The sequence below is a fragment of the Pholcus phalangioides genome, unplaced genomic scaffold, assembly GCF_987345545.1.
Source record: "Pholcus phalangioides strain wild (caught in Gottingen) unplaced genomic scaffold, Ppha-v1.0 ptg000013l_1, whole genome shotgun sequence".
Taxonomy (NCBI): domain Eukaryota; kingdom Metazoa; phylum Arthropoda; class Arachnida; order Araneae; family Pholcidae; genus Pholcus; species Pholcus phalangioides.
This window is the reverse complement of record NW_028301606.1, coordinates 4,150,756-4,168,282: the sequence shown is the minus strand read 5'-3', so window position 1 is coordinate 4,168,282 and position 17,527 is coordinate 4,150,756. Positions and strand designations below refer to the sequence as shown.

At 35.3% G+C, this 17,527-nt stretch overlaps 1 protein-coding gene across 1 annotated transcript in view; it reads right to left on the bottom strand.

Moving 5' to 3' along the window:
* Positions 1-6,230, bottom strand: part of LOC149078487 (neuroligin-4, X-linked-like) — a 191,378-nt gene extending 185,148 nt beyond the window's left edge. Inside the window, exon 1 of the mRNA XM_089240603.1 lies at positions 4,636-6,230. Coding sequence (XP_089096729.1) covers positions 4,636-5,131 — 496 coding nt within the window. The 5' untranslated portion in view covers positions 5,132-6,230. The remainder of the gene's footprint in view (positions 1-4,635) is intronic.
* Between the last annotated feature and the right edge of the window lie 11,297 nt (positions 6,231-17,527).

Below are 17,527 nucleotides of genomic sequence, written 5' to 3'. Positions count from 1 at the left end.
ATGTACAATCATATGAATTTGGATTGAAAATAGTCCCTATGTACTTCATTCGCGAAAAAGCAGTCCGTGGATACTGTTAATGAGTGCTATACATATCCGGCCCGTGGAAAAGATATTTCAATTGAACTTCTGACTTTTAACCCTTTAGTTTTAACGGCATTTGCATTTTTCTAGCCCAAAAGTTTCATGCCATATTTTTCTAAGAAACCTTCAAGGATTTATACAAAAAAAGTCCCTTCGAGCCTCATTTTTGGTCTAGGACAGTGTTTCTCAACTTTTTTCCACCCATGGCCCCTTCCGGACAGTATTTTATTCTCGTGCCTTCCCCCCATTTTATCTGGGCTCCTCTTCATCCAAGATCGAGATACTTTGTATTTATGAAATAGGATTTATTGGCAACTAAATGTTAATTTTTTTTTTAACAAAAAGTTCATAAATAAAGTCGATCTATGGAACCCTGGGCCAAGAAGCAGGAGATCCAGAAGGTATATGGTCATCCCTTCCAAGAGGCGTAAAATATATGGAATGAACCTATGCAGTATATCGAATCTCCCGAAACTCTGGGAACCGGGACTTACTACCGACACTTTATTACGGCAGTATTCACCAACACAGTTTAAACTGCAATCTCGCGCGCGCAGGTGAAGGAATTAAAGATCGAAACGGATTGGTTAAATTGAGGATTTTAACCAATCCGTGTGTCGGTCGCTAATCCTTTAACCTGCGATTGTAGTTTAAACTCTGTGGTGAATACGGCAGTTACCCTGGGCTACTACTACACCACACATGTACCTCGTCCATATTCCTCTGCGTGTGTGTGTGTGTACGTGTAGTGAAACCTGACGTGAAGTTTGTTTCTGTGTAATGCTTGTTATGTGTAGTGCTGCCATCTGCCACCAGTTTTTCTAACTATGAGTGAAGTGTAATTATTGAATAATTAATCGTTGTAGGCCTGTTGCTCTCTGTGGCGAGACTTTTTAATGGGGAGATCGGCTCGCATTTGCGCCGCGAAGTTGGGAATCACAGGAAACCAACTTCAGCCGACCACCACTATGGCGACGGGGGGTTCGAACCCGTCATTATGACCACTCGACCACCACAGCGGCGGCAGTTACCCTGGGCTAGAGTTCAATGATCTTCCTTCTTGTGAGGGTTTTATGCATGGTCTCCTCAACATAATAGGTTTCTGGGCAAAGTGATGTCCTGGGGCCCCTTATTTAGTTCGAAGTAACAGATTATACATATTTGCATACTTGCAGTCGAAAATCATAGCATCAGATCTAGTCGTATTGGCTCCCTATGGACATGAGGGCCAGGGCTATGAGCACATGAGTAAGATGACCCAGGTTCCATGGACAGCTCTACTGGATTCTGAGAAAAAAAGTAATCACATTTTTCTCTACCACATATTTCACTACTCGAAAGCTTTATATCTTCACAATTCTCTTTGGTCCCCTTCACTATGGTGGCTCCCCTTCCATCTGATTTTCACCCGTGGCTTCTTCGAATATACCTGGACCACAAAGAGGCCTTATGGCCCCAGGTTGAGAATTACTGGTCTAGGATATCGAAATTTTGAATGGAAATGATCACAACACAATACCATTTATATAAAAAAATTTACACGATGCCTCAGCCTCGTGATAGATTAATTGCGTCTAAGGGGCGAGGAAAGCTACAATTAACCCGGGAGGACGCACGCCCTGAGTAGTGACACAAATGCTCGCTTGGGGTACTGGAGTACCTCAGCTGTACTTAAGATTTAGTTTCCTTTCCATATGCAGTATTTCATTTGGAAATTGTAGTTGATAGTCTAATCAATCAAATATTATTTAAAAACCAATATTAATATCTATATAAATATATTTTTGACTATGCAAATCTTTTACGGTAATCTTTTACAAATCTCACAGTTCATGAGCTACATCTACAGCCCATTTTGTCCCATTATAAAATGATATAATGTCAATTTTTTTTTTTTTTTTGGTTTTTTCAGTATAATTGTCAATAGCATCATATCATAGTGGATGGATTTTTCAATGGGACGAAGATCAATTCCCATTGTAGAGAAAAAGTGGAAAATTTTCATCTTTTTTTTAAATTTTATGTAGATCTATATGTATAATAAAAATGGAGAGAAAGGAAGTAATAGGAAGGAAATTAAGCCTAAAAATATTTCAATATTATTTATTAAAAACATGTAGCATTTTAGTTTCTTTTTTTAAGGTCTTTTTGTTGATAATTTCGCACGATTAATAAATTTCAAACGGAATCATACAATTTTCATTCCCTTTCAACTTCTAGCTTTTCATCGATTATAATGAATTCCTCTGCCTATGGTATATGGTTCTTTAGAGTTTCGGATAATTTTCGTGATACGGGCTTCATTAGTTTACTTCTTGATATTTACAAGTTTACTAAAATGGTTATTTTAAATAAATTTAGGATTTATCTCTGCTAATTTTCATTGTGAAATCCTCTGAATTAAAACATCTGGCATCAGAGTAAAGGCTAGTATCAATACCAGGTATAAAATTTGTTTATTGGTTCAATTGTGTCCAACACTGGCAGACATATGCATGACATACATGTTTTTCTGTAGACGGAGAATGGGTAGAATTTGGTTTTTCTGTAAGATGTAGGAACTGTAAGACTATACGGGAGGGTTATTATAAAACTTGCCGTATTTTTTTCTGAATGTGGTGTAAATCTAGCCGCTACTTTCCAGCATGTATTTATATTAGCGAGGTTTAAAATGTGTGAATGTCAGTCAAAGCAAAGGTTTAATTCCAATATTTGGAAGGTTTTTTCGACGTATTATGTGTGCGAAAACTACAAAAAACGTCTAACTTTTCATCGATTATGACGTATTTCTTCTACTATGGTATATGATTATTTATATTTCAGCACAAACTTTCAAAAAATAACAATCGTTGTGATTGATTTTTTTTCAATTTTATTCACCTTTTCTTTGTTCTCTGTCGTTCATACGTCTTAATACGTAAAGTAAGTAACCTTTGTATATCTTGTTCGTCGGAATCCACCGTTGCACATTTATATAGCTCAAACTCTAACGCTCACAACAACCGAAAATATCTTACTAAAAAACAAGCAAAATAAGTTTGCTTTATACGCTAGTATCCTGATATAAGAACCACAAAAAAACTCGGCTACCGATAAGATAAGAACTTTACTGATAAAAGATAGAAATCTCGGAATTTATGCTTTTGTTATGGTTGGGGCACTGCAGTAGCAAACGCGCGTCCTCTCGGGTTAATGTAGTTGACGTAAAATATACCGCAGTCGTTAAAAGGATATCAATTTCGAAAGTATAAAAGAACGAACCATCTCGAGTTTAGTTCGGATCATTACTTAATTTGCGTCAAATAATAAAAAGAAAATTTTAAAGTATATCGATACATCGGCCCCTCGAGTATCTAAGCCTCAAACTTGTACTTTTTGAATTTCAAACAAAATTATTACTTGAAACGCTACTTGTAACTTCATTCAAATCTGTCTTTTCGTTTATATTACGGGTAACACAATGCGGCCGGCGAAAGTATGTAAGGTGATTGGGTACTGCCCGCATCTAGTATAATTCTAGTTGACTAACCCCTACTGCACTTGAATGAATTTTGCGACCTTTACTCAAGTGGCCGATCAATTATAGATTGTAAAACTCATTTATGAACATATTGACCTTCAATGGTCCAGTAAATACTTGAATATACACAGCAAATACATGGTCAAAAACCCATCATACTGATTCTTTTTCTCAATTTCTTATTGTATTTTAGAAAGTACATCTTTTAGTGCAATTTCGGTAAAAAATACGAATGTTATAAGAACGATATCTTTTTATCTAAAAAAAGTTGATTCCTTGTCGGTGTCATTTTTTTGAGATTTCCGAAATTGTACATGTTCAGAGATTTAAAAAATTGCGAAATATTATGGGGAGTAAAAATGAAATTGAAGGTAAAAAAACTATTCAACTTCGCTAAGCAAGATTTCATCAGTATATAGATAACAGTGAAATGAAGGAAAACTGTTTATATTGGCCTTTGTAACTGATTAATTGGTCATTGCAACTGATAAGAAATTCACTATAATTAATTTACCCTCTAAGCGGCATTCAGAAGTCACTAAACTCTCTTTAAAATGTCATATCTTTTTTAACGAAATATGCTTTCTGCCGATTTTTAACAGATGCAAATTAAGGGGCATAGCGAAAAGTTTTCCATTGAGCAATAAACTTTACAAAATACTGGGCTTGCCAATAAGGGCCTTTTATCGAGGTGAAATATCTTCATATTGCCGTTTAGAGGTTCAAATTGTCATGTTGATGGGTTTCCCCCCCCCCCCCATTAAAAATATTCAAACAGAGAGCCAATTTACATCCGTGTTTGCAAGAAAAAAAACAATTAATATGTTTCATGTAGCAGAACCATAGAGAGAAAAATTGCAATTGCCATATCAATTGATTTTTATGAAAATTCATTTTTGAAGGCCTTCAAAATTTCGATTATTGTACCAAAATTTTCTGCTGGACCTTCATGGTCGTGATCAAATATATATAATAGAGATACGTGACCATACCGGTTTTAAAAATTTTGATAAAATAAGTGATTTTCTTACCTCCAGCGGGAGCGTATATATTCAGATATAAGCAATCCTCACTCTGGTTCTGAAGATAAGGCAGTATCCTCCTTAAATATTCCAGTCTGCCCGCCGGCATCTTATTCAATGCCTCGGTCTCGTTGCTGATGTCCGGCAACCTCTGTGGGCACACGTGGCCCATCTTATCTGCCGTTTTCACTTTCTTCCACTGTGGTGGTGTGACTGGCGGAAGGAACCGCAGGGATCCCTTCGGCACGCCAGCGTAAGGTACGCCGAGGAACATCTCCACGGCCTGCAAGTGTCTGTTTGGCAAATTTACTATCACTCCCTTTAGGGCACCGTATTTAGTGGTGACGGTGCTCGGTTGCCTCGGTGGGTGCTTGTCGTCCTGGACGTCGTCGTTCTCATCGCATCGTACTGAGCACGCCGAGATCAATAGCAGCAGAAAAACTGAATGGAAGCACCTCACTTGGACACTTCCGAAGGTCATCTTGAGAGAGCTAATAGCTTCCATGGTTAATAATTTCGATCAAATCGGTCTAATATCCATTCATTCGAGAAATAACTTCCATCATCAGCAAATATCAATTTTTTTCCTTCACAAAATTTGCTTTCGAACTAGTCACTATCACTCGGCGTATTTCCTGGTAATCCTAAAAATGTGAATTCCCATTTCTTATAATTAAAAAAAAGCAGAACTTTTATTCAATTGTAGTATTGAACGTTTTACTAATAATGCAGGAATTTCGGATGATAACTATTTACATTAAAGAAACCGAGGTTTTTTGTGAGAGAGAGAGTTTATTTCCCGCGAGAATATATATGATGGATAGAAAATATTAAGAAACACGTAGAAAATCCGATAATGGTGATGAAAGGTATCCAAAACACCACACACACGGTCTCATGTTCATTATGGAAATCTTAAAGTAGCAAGGGGTCTCTTTAAATCGAATAAAAACCGTAAATTATATTCCAGAATCGAATTCTAAATTTACCTTGTACAAAAGAGCTGAATGTTCAAATATCATCCAGCAATGTCAAAAAAATTGATGTCAATTAGAATATATATTATCTTTTAAAAAAAATTAACTAGGATTCCATTTTCCAATTAGTCAATATTTTCAACATGTTAATTTCCATTTTTCAGCTGCACATAAAGCTTACTCCAGCCGAAATTCGTTATTTCAGTGTTAATTTACATAATTTTTCAGTTCAGTCCGAACATTGCACAACTAGAGTTTAGTTTAAGTGTCTAGATGGAAATTCTCGCAAGTATATATATATAAGCGCAACGAGACATCCTTTCCACTTTCTACTAACTTTCCAGACGCAAGAAGAAAAACAAGTAATCCTCAAATTTTCCACCAGATGCACATTTCATCGTTTAATTTCGCACGTGATGATTTTTCCCCTATAGTTGGATTTCCAAACTTATTTAACACGTAAACTTCTTGCGTTTCAACTGGTTTCCCATCATGGTTCACAGAAAAGAAAAGGAAATTTTTCACACACACAACGACTGAACTACAGAACCGAGGGAAGTGATAAAATCATTGGTCTGGTCGAAATCCTTATCCAAGGACTCGATGATGCTCAAAGGTCCGCTTCCCTCGAACATCTCCAACGGAATGTGTGCTTTTCCCACGGTACAGACTCCTCGATTTCTTCGTAGTGGACGGTTCTAACGCCATCTTTCGTTAGATAGAGGAACGATAAAATCATGAAATATCAGAACATTTAGAGGGCATAAATTTGAATTTGCTCCATTGTAATGATGACGATGATCAACATTAAAATTTCAAAACAATTAATTTTAGATCACTCACACGTTTAAATTACTCACACGTTAATTTCAAAACAAAGTTTGCAATTTTAGAAACTACCAAAATGTTAACTTTCCCTATTTTACCTATTTAAATTTTCGCTATTTAACTTCAAGTTAAATATTATTCATCATTATTATTTTTATCTACTATCATATTCATGTAGCATTAATCACATCACTATTAACATGTTGAATCTTCGACATCTTACTCATCGAATGGCGTATTAGCATTTATTCACATCATATCATATTATCATATAATTAGTTAGCATCAATTATCATTAAGGGGTGTCACGACCCCTGAAGTCGAATTTTCAAAAATGACTTCAAAAAATATTTCATTTGAATACAAATAAAATACTGAAAATTTCGTGTCAATCGATTAATTTGTTCTTTCAATACAAAAGAAAGAAGTAATAAATTATAGTGAATATATGCATACAAGGGGAAAAAAACACTTTGAAGTGGTTTTCTCAGATTGCAGTTCATCCGTAAGATTAAAAAAAAACTACTTCCAAAAATTCTGAAATTTTGCATTTATTCGATATGTGTTAGTAAAATGAACAACGGATTTAGCAATTGAATAAGGGGGAAGTATTTTTAAAAAAAATGTTGAACTTTATTTGAAATTTATATATTTTTCAAACTTTTTTAAAAATTCGTGAAATTCTAACGAATCGTCTGATATTCGCACTTATTGGCACAAGAATAAATTTGGTCAAACTGCATATCAGGTATCAAGTATCGCTCTGATATTCAAGTTCGAGGATCATTTTACTAACACATGTCGAATAAAAATTTCTGCGAAATTTCAGAATTTTTGGTGTAGTAGTTTTTTATAATGTTCAGATGGACTTGATAACTGCAATCTGAGAAAATTGCGTTCAAAGTGTTTTTTTTTTCTTGTATTATATTATATTTTTAGATTACTTGCATCGTATTATATTTTTAGATTACTTGTATTGTATTATTTGTACTCGAATGAAATATTTTAGTCATTTTTGAAAATTTCACTTAAGGGGTCGTGACACCCCATAATACAATAAAACCTTGGAAAATCATCACCCTAATAAATCGCCACTCCTGTTAAGTTTTCCTTTTTCTTCGATCCCGTTCAACTTTCATAGATGTCAGTATTTATAAATCTCAGTTACTCATCGCTAATTTCGATTAACTCGCCACTATGAAAAAGTTTGTGAGAATGTGTGAAAGTTGTAAGATGATTTCTATGATTCCTTTTAAGAAAAAGGCTTGATAACAGTGCTGCTATGTGTGAAAAAGTGACCATAAACGCGCTGTGTGCCAAAACGGACTACCTCAAATAACGAAAGTGACACTGAGGAAGGTCATTTGTGAATAACAAACAGTTATTTAAACGTTAGGGACTATTCAGGCTGGACTTGATTCCTTCATAGACTTCCTTACTAATTTAATTTGGGGCTTCAAATTTAAACTGAATATCTGCGTTGAAAAAACAAATTTTTCCCAAGTTGAGAAGAACTTCTACTCTCTGCTTTGCCCTGCCCAGGGTCTCCCCAACTCAAAACTTGACCCTGTGTTCAGGATTACCTTAACCGTGTTCGAGATTACATACGTTTTTTTGCTCATTCTGTAAAGTTGGGAATTTTCAATGAGTACGACGCCTTTCATTACAAAATGAAGTGAGGATATGTAAAATTTATATGCATTAATTCTGATGATAGATTTGTTTTTCTAGCATTCACTCCGATTTGTCTAAATTAAAAAAAAATACTGGAATAAATCATGAGTGTATTAGTGTATTTTAACACAATAAGTTGAATTATAAAAGCTCAAAAAAAGAAAAAGAATAAATTTTTAGTTTTTATTTTTGCAATCTACGAACCCCGTTAATAATGTAATTTTAATATATATTTTGAAAAAGATTATATTATTTGAAATTTATACAATTTCCACACATTAAAATTGACGACACTTCGCTTAAATCGACACTCCTCTTAAACCGTCATACTTCCTCTATAGCTTGAGTGACGGGTTATCGAGGTTCTACTATATGATATCCATAAGTTCCTGACAACTTCGGGTTGCTGACAACTTTGGGATAACGATGTGCTTGCAGCCACATTTCTAAATTTGTCGTCATCTTAGAGATGGTGCGTGATTAGTCTTAAACTGTCATCTCATCCTTATTCTCTTAAATCAACAATGGCTTCAATGCACTACTGCATTGAATTGGCAGAGCAATGATGAAGGTGAGGGATATGACCTGCTAAAGTTTCATCTACAGCACCCCGATATACGAGTGAAGGTTCAAGGTGTTTACTTTCTGATATACCGCATACAAACACCAAAGCCATGTGTCCTGGCAAACACTCAACTTTTTATTCACATACATAAAGTAAACTTTTCACAGCCTGTTTGCTGGCCCGTTTACAATCCTACTATCAACCCGTGAGGGTTGGTCATGAGGGTAAAACTTTGATTCTGATCAGGAAAATGTGCCGTTAAATTATTAGAACGATATTTTTTTTCAATTTCTGTATTGAATCATGACGAGTTATCAAAAATGTACATGAATTTAAAATAATCAAAATTCAAAAAATTATAAATGAGATTATAAATGAAAAAAAATAAATTTATAAGAGTCTAAATTTAAAATGATTTTAAATTATTTGTATAATTTTTAAAATAATTTCAGTTTCTCTTCATCATCCACCTTTTTAGGCCAAAATCTGGTCTTTATGAATGCACTGTAATGTGTTTTCACTGTATAGTGATCATTATTGCAAAGAAACGCACTTAATAGAAAAAAGTAGGGAAGAAAATAGTTTTCTCGAAAATGTTTAATTGTCCTACCATGGAGGAGTAGATGGCTAATGTACTGTCATCTCATCTGTACTGTCATTTTGAAAAAATTAGAATTCACTACCATTTGTAGAAGGAAGCGTCCCCTAGTGGTGAATGGGGAAAATTTTCTTTCTCTTATGTGTTTAAATTATCACTTCTTTAACAATGAATATTTTGATCGGGTTTGCCATGACCGTGATTTGTGGTGGTGGAACTATTTGACTGAAACCGCGATTCATACCAAAAATATATTTGAAAGTTTTGGTCTTTGAAGAGGCTTTAAAATATATTAAAACATCTCTAAAAAATTTTTCAAAGTTATAGTTTTCTGATGAATAGTTACGGCTATTAAAAGTTCAGAGCAGAGGAACTTCGAATATAGACATCTTGTATATCAGACATATTTTGGGACATTTAATTATTTTATCACACTACAATTGTTCCATACACACCAGGAATTATTAAACAATGACCTGCCAACCAACCCTCAAGAACAGATCCCATGTTCAAAAATCTCATAAATCTCCAAGATTGGTTCATTTTGTCCCCGATGGATTTTTTCGATTTAATGCTAAAAAATTATAAACTGCTGCTACAGTCAAACTCGGATATAACGACCTTGACAATAACGTTCATAAGTTGTGGCCTCAGCTAATTCCTATAAGAATAATGTTAATTTACTTTGCTTATAATATCACAATGAACTCGAATATAACGATTATTTGTCATTTTGCTTTCGTTTTCCTACAAACTTCTCAAAATGTTCCGTTTTTTTTAACGGAGCTTGATTTAGTAAACATATTGAATGAGAGCTGAATATAAAATTTTCATGATTTATAAATCATATAATTATAAGTAAAATCATAAAAATCCCTTCCTGTAAAGTCTTTTTCAATTCCTCGGTACTCGCCTAAAGTGCCAAAGGATGTTTAGAGGGGTCGCGAGTTCGACACCCGGTTCATCATTGTAAGAAACTTTCTTGACAGAGGGGTAAAACACAGATACGGTGATATATGATGACAGAAAAAGATTGCTACCACAGGATGTCTCACACAGAGGAGTTAACATACCAACCTCTCGGTGAGTATAACAGCTGCCTTTCGGAATCTGCAATAAATTGTAGGCGCCGGTCTAATTAGCCCTGATGTGCAGAAAATGACCGTGGTGTGACAAGAATGATCAAATTATTAATTCCTCGGAGACTTGCCAAGGTTTTTATTTCCTGTCTTTTTTATAGAAAATACTGACAATTTCACTGAAATTGGCACCATTTTTGACAAGAAAGGGCAATAGCACAGTGTTTATATATATATGACATCAATTTCTCGTATTTCGTCGTTACAACATGGTCACCTCTAATAATAGTTAAGCAACGCAATTTTTGTGAGATTTTTATTGCATCGGAGTATATATTTCCACGTTTAAAATGTTTTTGAAAAATGACCACCTCGTTCATAACGAAAAAATATTCTCAGAATCCTCAATGTCGTTACAGCCAAGTTTGACTGTGAATAATGATTAGGTTCCGTGACAATTTACTGTCAGTTAAAATTATAATTGAATTAGCCAATTTTACTGAAAACACAAATAATGTAGTACAGTCGGCCTCCCGTATTCGCGGGGGTTATGTTCCAGGGGTGACCGCGAATACGGGAAATCCGCGAATAACCAAAATCATACTTTTTTCTTGTATATCTCGTCTATTGAACAGCATGGTAAGGGAATGTAAAAGAGGGTGCAGAAATTGTTGGCGATGTTTTCTGAAAGAACATTGTGATTTCTATTTGCAGTTTCTTCTTCATATCATCAAGTATGTTGGGATATGATGACAAGGCTTTCTCTACCAATTTTTCTACATGTGAAGAGCGTACCATAGAGGGATCTATGCCATGAAACCAATCTTTAGCTGATTTGAGCGTGCGAAGCACTTCCGCTATGTTACTTATGGTGAACTTGTCTTCTACTTTTTTATATCGATCTTCTTCATCTGGTACCGCTTGAGTTTCAGGAGCAGTCAACTGCATTAATTGTTCTTCGATCATCTGAACTGCTTGCTATTAATTAGCTGTTTGAGACTTATATATCTATATCATTGAACCATTCTCCACCCACTTGTTTCGCTAACGTGAAATGTCTCTTAAGTTGGCTCTGTAGAATTGGTTGTGTCCTTTAGCGCACATTGTGGCCAAATGGGTTAATCCAACCCGAGGTGACCGTTTCTCTCTTGGGAGTTGCCACGGTTCTAGTGATGACAGTAATGCCATTAGCGAGCCATTCTAAACATGCACAACTCAAGTCTTGTAAACAAAACACATCAATGACGATTCTGAGTGTTGCAAAAAAAATTTCAAGAAAGAAAAAAACCCCGCGAATACGGGGGGCCGACTGTACAACAAATATTTTGAATTTATAAGTATTCATTTGTAAAGCTTTAGTATTCATTTGTAAAACTAAAAACTGCAATATCTATTGAAATATTACCGATACACATAGTGAAATATGATGCAAGAAACATTTTCATCCCTTCCTCGTGTGTTTTCATATTTTCTGAATTTACGAATATGGAATTTTTACAATATTATTTAGGGACAAAGAACATAAATTTTGATGAAAAAGAGTAAAGAAAATCATCATTTGATCATTAAAAAAAGTTCAGAAACAAAAATCCCATTGTGAGAGATTAAATTTACTTCATCTTAGGAGAGTGATTATTAAAATCATGCCAATCCCCTGGGATTCAGGCTCAGTTCCCGCATCAAAAGTTTGTGCGTTGATCCTTCCGGCTAGTATTGAAAAATTTTATAATTTTCTTAAATTTAATAAAACTTAATATTTTTTAGAATTGTTATTCAATTATTCATGTTGCATTGAAAATGATCCATTAACACTTTAATAGACGAGCATTGAAATTTCCAGAGTAAAATTTATGAAGATTTATATCAAGCAAATGAGGTACTTTGAATGATATTACATGGCAAAAAAATACACATTGCCAATATTAAAAGAAATATGGGATGTTGCACTTTAGAGCACACCGCATTTATATGATTTACATCGATTCGAATAGTATAAAAATGTCATTCATTGTTCCTGAAAGCACTTTTCTATCATTGTTTTGAGTACTGCCCAGCAATCTCCATTTCGAGCGAATCCATCACAGCAATACGTTTCCTTAGCACATGGTATTTCCCCCCAAAATGAGAGGGTCAAAATTTGTTCTTGCTTGCTTTGTAAAGAACTAGGAGACGTGTATCTTTTTTGGGGCCATTCTGCTGGTCATTATAGAAACTTCATAAACAACTCACGAGTAAAAATTGAATGTTTAGTTGTTGCTTAGAAGCATCAACGCCGAAACGAGCTTCAAGTGACAATGTCTTTATTTGAAAAATATAAGAAATTCCTGTTGCTTGCGAGCCACGCTGTCAAATTAATAGTTAATGACGTAAGTCCGTTTACGATAACAGAGATGAAATTTACCAAATAACTCTAGTTCTATATTCATTTCACATCAACATCATTTCAATGCCATTCCGAAATTTCGGTGAAGTAATATTGCCGCCTTACGAAATACACAATCGCTCCATTAACGCTTCTCAATGAATTCATAATCTCTAATTTGTGTCTCTGAGTACTTAATGAGATGTAGTAGTTCTTCAGTAATGACTGATATAGTTTGATATGCATACATTTTCGGATCTCGTTAGATTCGACTATACAATAAAAGGGGGAGCTACAATTAATTTCCACGGTGTTCCAAAAGATTCCGATTAATACGTATGCGAGAAACTAATTGTTTTCTAGGTAATATCGTGCGCTAGTCACAAATTTCAGCGGGAATCGTATCTAAACGTCGTCTTTATAATTCATCCAAGTGCAATTATTCATTTGCGATTTATTTTACAAGATTAAATCACTCCGCATATTTTGCAATTAATTCATTACATAGTTAAATCCTTTTTTTCTCTTTTAAAAGGATTATTTAAATTCTTGAAATTAATTTTCATTAATTAATTACCCATGGGGATGTATGTATAATCAGAGTTATCTATGAATATTCGTGGAAAAAATGCGTATATATAGTTTATCATGTTTGAAATCTAAGTGAGATACTAAAACTATGTATATACAGTCAAACCTCGTTAGTGAGTCACCCAGTAAACACGTCACTCCGCTTAGCGAGTCTCTTTTTGGAAGTCCCAATTTTCCTGAGGTAGGAATTGGCACAGCTATGGCTCACTTCGTTTAACGAGTCACTCCGCTTATTAAGTCATATTTTTGCTCTCCCAAGAGTGGCTCATTAACGAGGTTTGACTGTATATATATAGATACCTGATTCTCATAAAGTAATTCGGAATCTATGTCAAGTCGACGCCACTTGTTAGAATCACGGATGCCGTTATCATTCGGGGGTTTTGTTATCACTTTTTAATGAACAATGTCATGACATGGAAAAAAAATTGTTTATAGTTATCGGGACTTATGATAATGTTATAAATTTTTTTCTGTCGAAATAATTTTTTGCGCATTCTGAAGCTAAGGTTTAACCGATTTTAATTAACGTTTAACCGTTTCCTGTGAGTTATCGTTATCAGGCTGCAAGACTATGTAAGAGGATGAAAGGTGTTTCACCCTATATTGTGGACAAACATTTCCGATTTAATGTCGTAATCAGTCCGTAGTATACGGTGTGATCGATGTATATGTGGAGCTTCTTTTGCAATGGACTCCTTCCTACAGTAAAGACAAATGTATGAAGGAAAAAAAAACTTTTTCTTCAGTTCTTTATCAGTTTCTTTCAGTTAATCAGATTCAAATTTGTTTCCTCGCGAGTTTTCCTCAAGGAATCTAAGAAACGTATACTGTACACATTGGAAAAAATCGTAATTTTTGATAGACATTAGACAGTTCTATTCTAATGTCTCACAATAGCTGAATAACAAAAATACAGAATTTTGGCTAAAAGGGGAAAAAAAGTGGTCCCGTTTCAGAATAGAAAAAAAAATGGAAAAAGATTGAATATTTTGTGGTTTTTCAAAATCCTCCTACAAATATTTTTATAGAGGGGTTTATCATAGTAAAAGATATCGTTGTTTCGAGAGAAGTTTTACATTACAGACACTATTGTTTGCGTGTTCCACACAATATTTGAAAACAATACCGTTGTAGAGTGATTTATCGTTATGTCAAGTATCGTTCTAGCAAGGTTTCACTGTATATGTATCTGTTTTGTGGACATTGTAAGTAAATTGAGCATCAGATTTTTTGTGACATTGAAAACCGTTATTTTGACACGCCTCTCTGAAATGCGCTTTTCCTGTCATACCGGTCACCTCCGCAAACGGCCACTTTTTTTTGCGGAACGCCGAGTGGCCGTCTTAGAGGAGTTTCACTGTATTAATGAAGTAAATTACAAACAAATGAAAAAAGAAAACAAATTTATGCGAGAAAAAAAAATAAACTAGTGATTAAGAGAACGGTCACAACGGGTTATGGTGAACTGGCAATTCTCTCTGAGTGGGCAGGCTTCACAATCGGCGTCCCTCAAGGTGTGCTTGGCTGCATACTTTTTCTTTTTTTTTCGATGAACATAATCAGGGTATTGCTGGGATTGTTAGCAAATTCGCAGATGACGTGCAGCTAAAGGGGTGTAGTCGGGAATCAAAGCGATATGGAGTTGCTCCAGACCAACCTAAACAGGATTGCAGAGTGGGAAAATGAATGGAGCATGTCTTTTAGCGTTGACAAGTGCATGGTAGCTCATTTTGGTTCGAATAACCCACGTTTCACTAACGAGTGGAATGGTGTTATTATTTCGCATGCAACTAGGATCACCGATCTGGACATTCTTTTTGATGAGCGGCTTGGGTTTTCTGAACATTTTTCAGCGGTGGCCGAAAAACGAATAGAATGCTTGGTTTCATTCTGAAAAAGATCTTTTCGCGTTTTCCTAAAGTGATCCTTCCACTTTCAAGGGGCTTACTTCGCCTCGGACTAGAGTAATCGTCGGGTTTTGGAGACTATACTTACTAAGACACATTGACTTGTTTCAGGGGGCTGCAGAGAACAGCCACGCATGCTTTTGATGACACACGGGGCTTAAGCAATGGAGACTTGAATTTTTGAAAGTGGTTACATTGGAAGAGCACAGATGTCGTAAGGATATGATCGAAGTGTTTGAAATTTTCAACGGGATATGTGGTGCATTGACCATGAGTTATTAATACATTGTCAACCAACTGCTTCGACAAGACGACACTAGTATCGATTGGTAAGGGAAAATTCTAGGTTTCGATGTCGCAGTGAGTTTTTCCCTCTAATAGGGATGTGAATAAGTGGAATAGCTTACCTCTGGGGGTCGCGAATTCTATTACAATTGACACGTTTGAAAAGAAGTACGTTAAAAATATTGGGATAAATCGAGAAGGTATTTAGATGACAGACAACCATAGTTTTTTGAGCAGTATAGTTATATATTGTCATAATTATTAGTTTTTTATTGCTAATATTGCGTTGCTGTATTTTGATATAGTTTAGATATTTATTCGATATCCATATTTGTATAGGTATCTTTTTTTCAGCCACCTCGTTGGGCATTTTGTCTGTTGTGGCCTTTCTATTTGTAGTTGATTAATATAAAGCAAAATCATATGTCTATACATTTCAGGATTCCTACTCCAATTTCATCAATTACGGCAATTTCGATCAGTAAAAACAATATTGCAGCTAAATGGGAGTTAAATGAGCGAAATAGAAATATGTGTGTTTTGGAGACGCACGTATATTGTCATCTATTTTTTTTCAATTTATATTTTATTAGTTTCATTTCTTACAAAATATTGAAGTTTAAGAAAAATCAGCCAAGGGATCACGATCCTTTGTTCCTTTTTTGTCGCACTACGGTCATTTTCTGCACACGAGGGCTAATTAGACCGGGACCTACAATTTATTGTAGTTGGCTTGTTTTTATACTCATCGAGAGGTTAGCGCGCTAACCCCTCGATGGGGGACTACCTGCGGTAGCAATTTTTTCTGTGGTCATGTCGCCGTTTCTGTTGTACCTCGTGTCAGGAAAGTTTTCTGACAAGGATGAACCGGGTATCGAACTCGCGACACCTCTAAACATCCTTTGGTACTTCAGGCGAGTATTTTATCGACCTGGGCTACCGTGCCCAAGGGATCACGAGCATTATACTAGATGACACGTTGAAAATTCATAATGCATAGTAACGAGCAAAAATGCATATTAATGAACAAAATAACAAACAAATGAGAAAATAAAAAACATTTTCTGCGACGAAAAAAAATAATTAAAGTAGTGGTTAATATAAATCCAAAATGAAATGTTTATGTGTAATTCTATTACATATTTCATAGAATTTTTCGCAACAAAAGAGAGTGCATTTACATGAAATACGCAATGTGTGATTTTCACGTTGGTACTAATAATAAAAATCGGAACAATATTGCAATGTGTAAGATTGAATTGATTGAAAATATAACTAAATAAGGAACGTAGAACAAATCAAAAGAGACTCTCAGTGCCACAGACTGAAAATAGATATCGCTCCACGTGTTTTTTGAAGGGTGATAAAATAGTAATGCGTTTAGAATATCGGGTGGAACTTCGCGGCATTGGTGAATGGGCATTCCCCAATTGGCAACATTAGCACCACCACCAAACCAGAACATGACTCCCACTCTGTCCCCAAAGGGGATATAAGCGGTTAAGAAGTCATGCTGGAAAAGCCTTTCAGTATCCAGGCCGGATGAGCCACCACGCAGAGGTCGCAACAGCAGCAATCAAGCCCCAGAGAAATCAGAAAAGCCAGCTCAAAAAGCTTTAGCCCCGGAGATTGAAAGCTTGATGCCCTAGGCATCACCCCTCCGGGAAAAGGGGAAAAATATACACATATTATATGACATATTGTTACAAAAATCTGAAAATTACGGCATCGAAAAACATTATGAACAACAATGTTCGTCAATATGATACGAAGCAAAAGGTAGGATAACCGATGAAAACTCACCTTTCACCGACATTTTCAGATGATCAGTCGTACTCAAAATTGGTCATTTCATTTGCAACAACCGAATCAATAACGCATTTTTCAAAAATATGAGTTCACCAGTTGAAAAGAAACTGTCAAAAGATATGTTCGTATTTTCCATCAGACACTGGCAGCAAAACCTTATGCCAACGCGATAGAATTTTCACTGCAACAGTTTTGTAAGTGACACCGAGAAATGATCAATAGA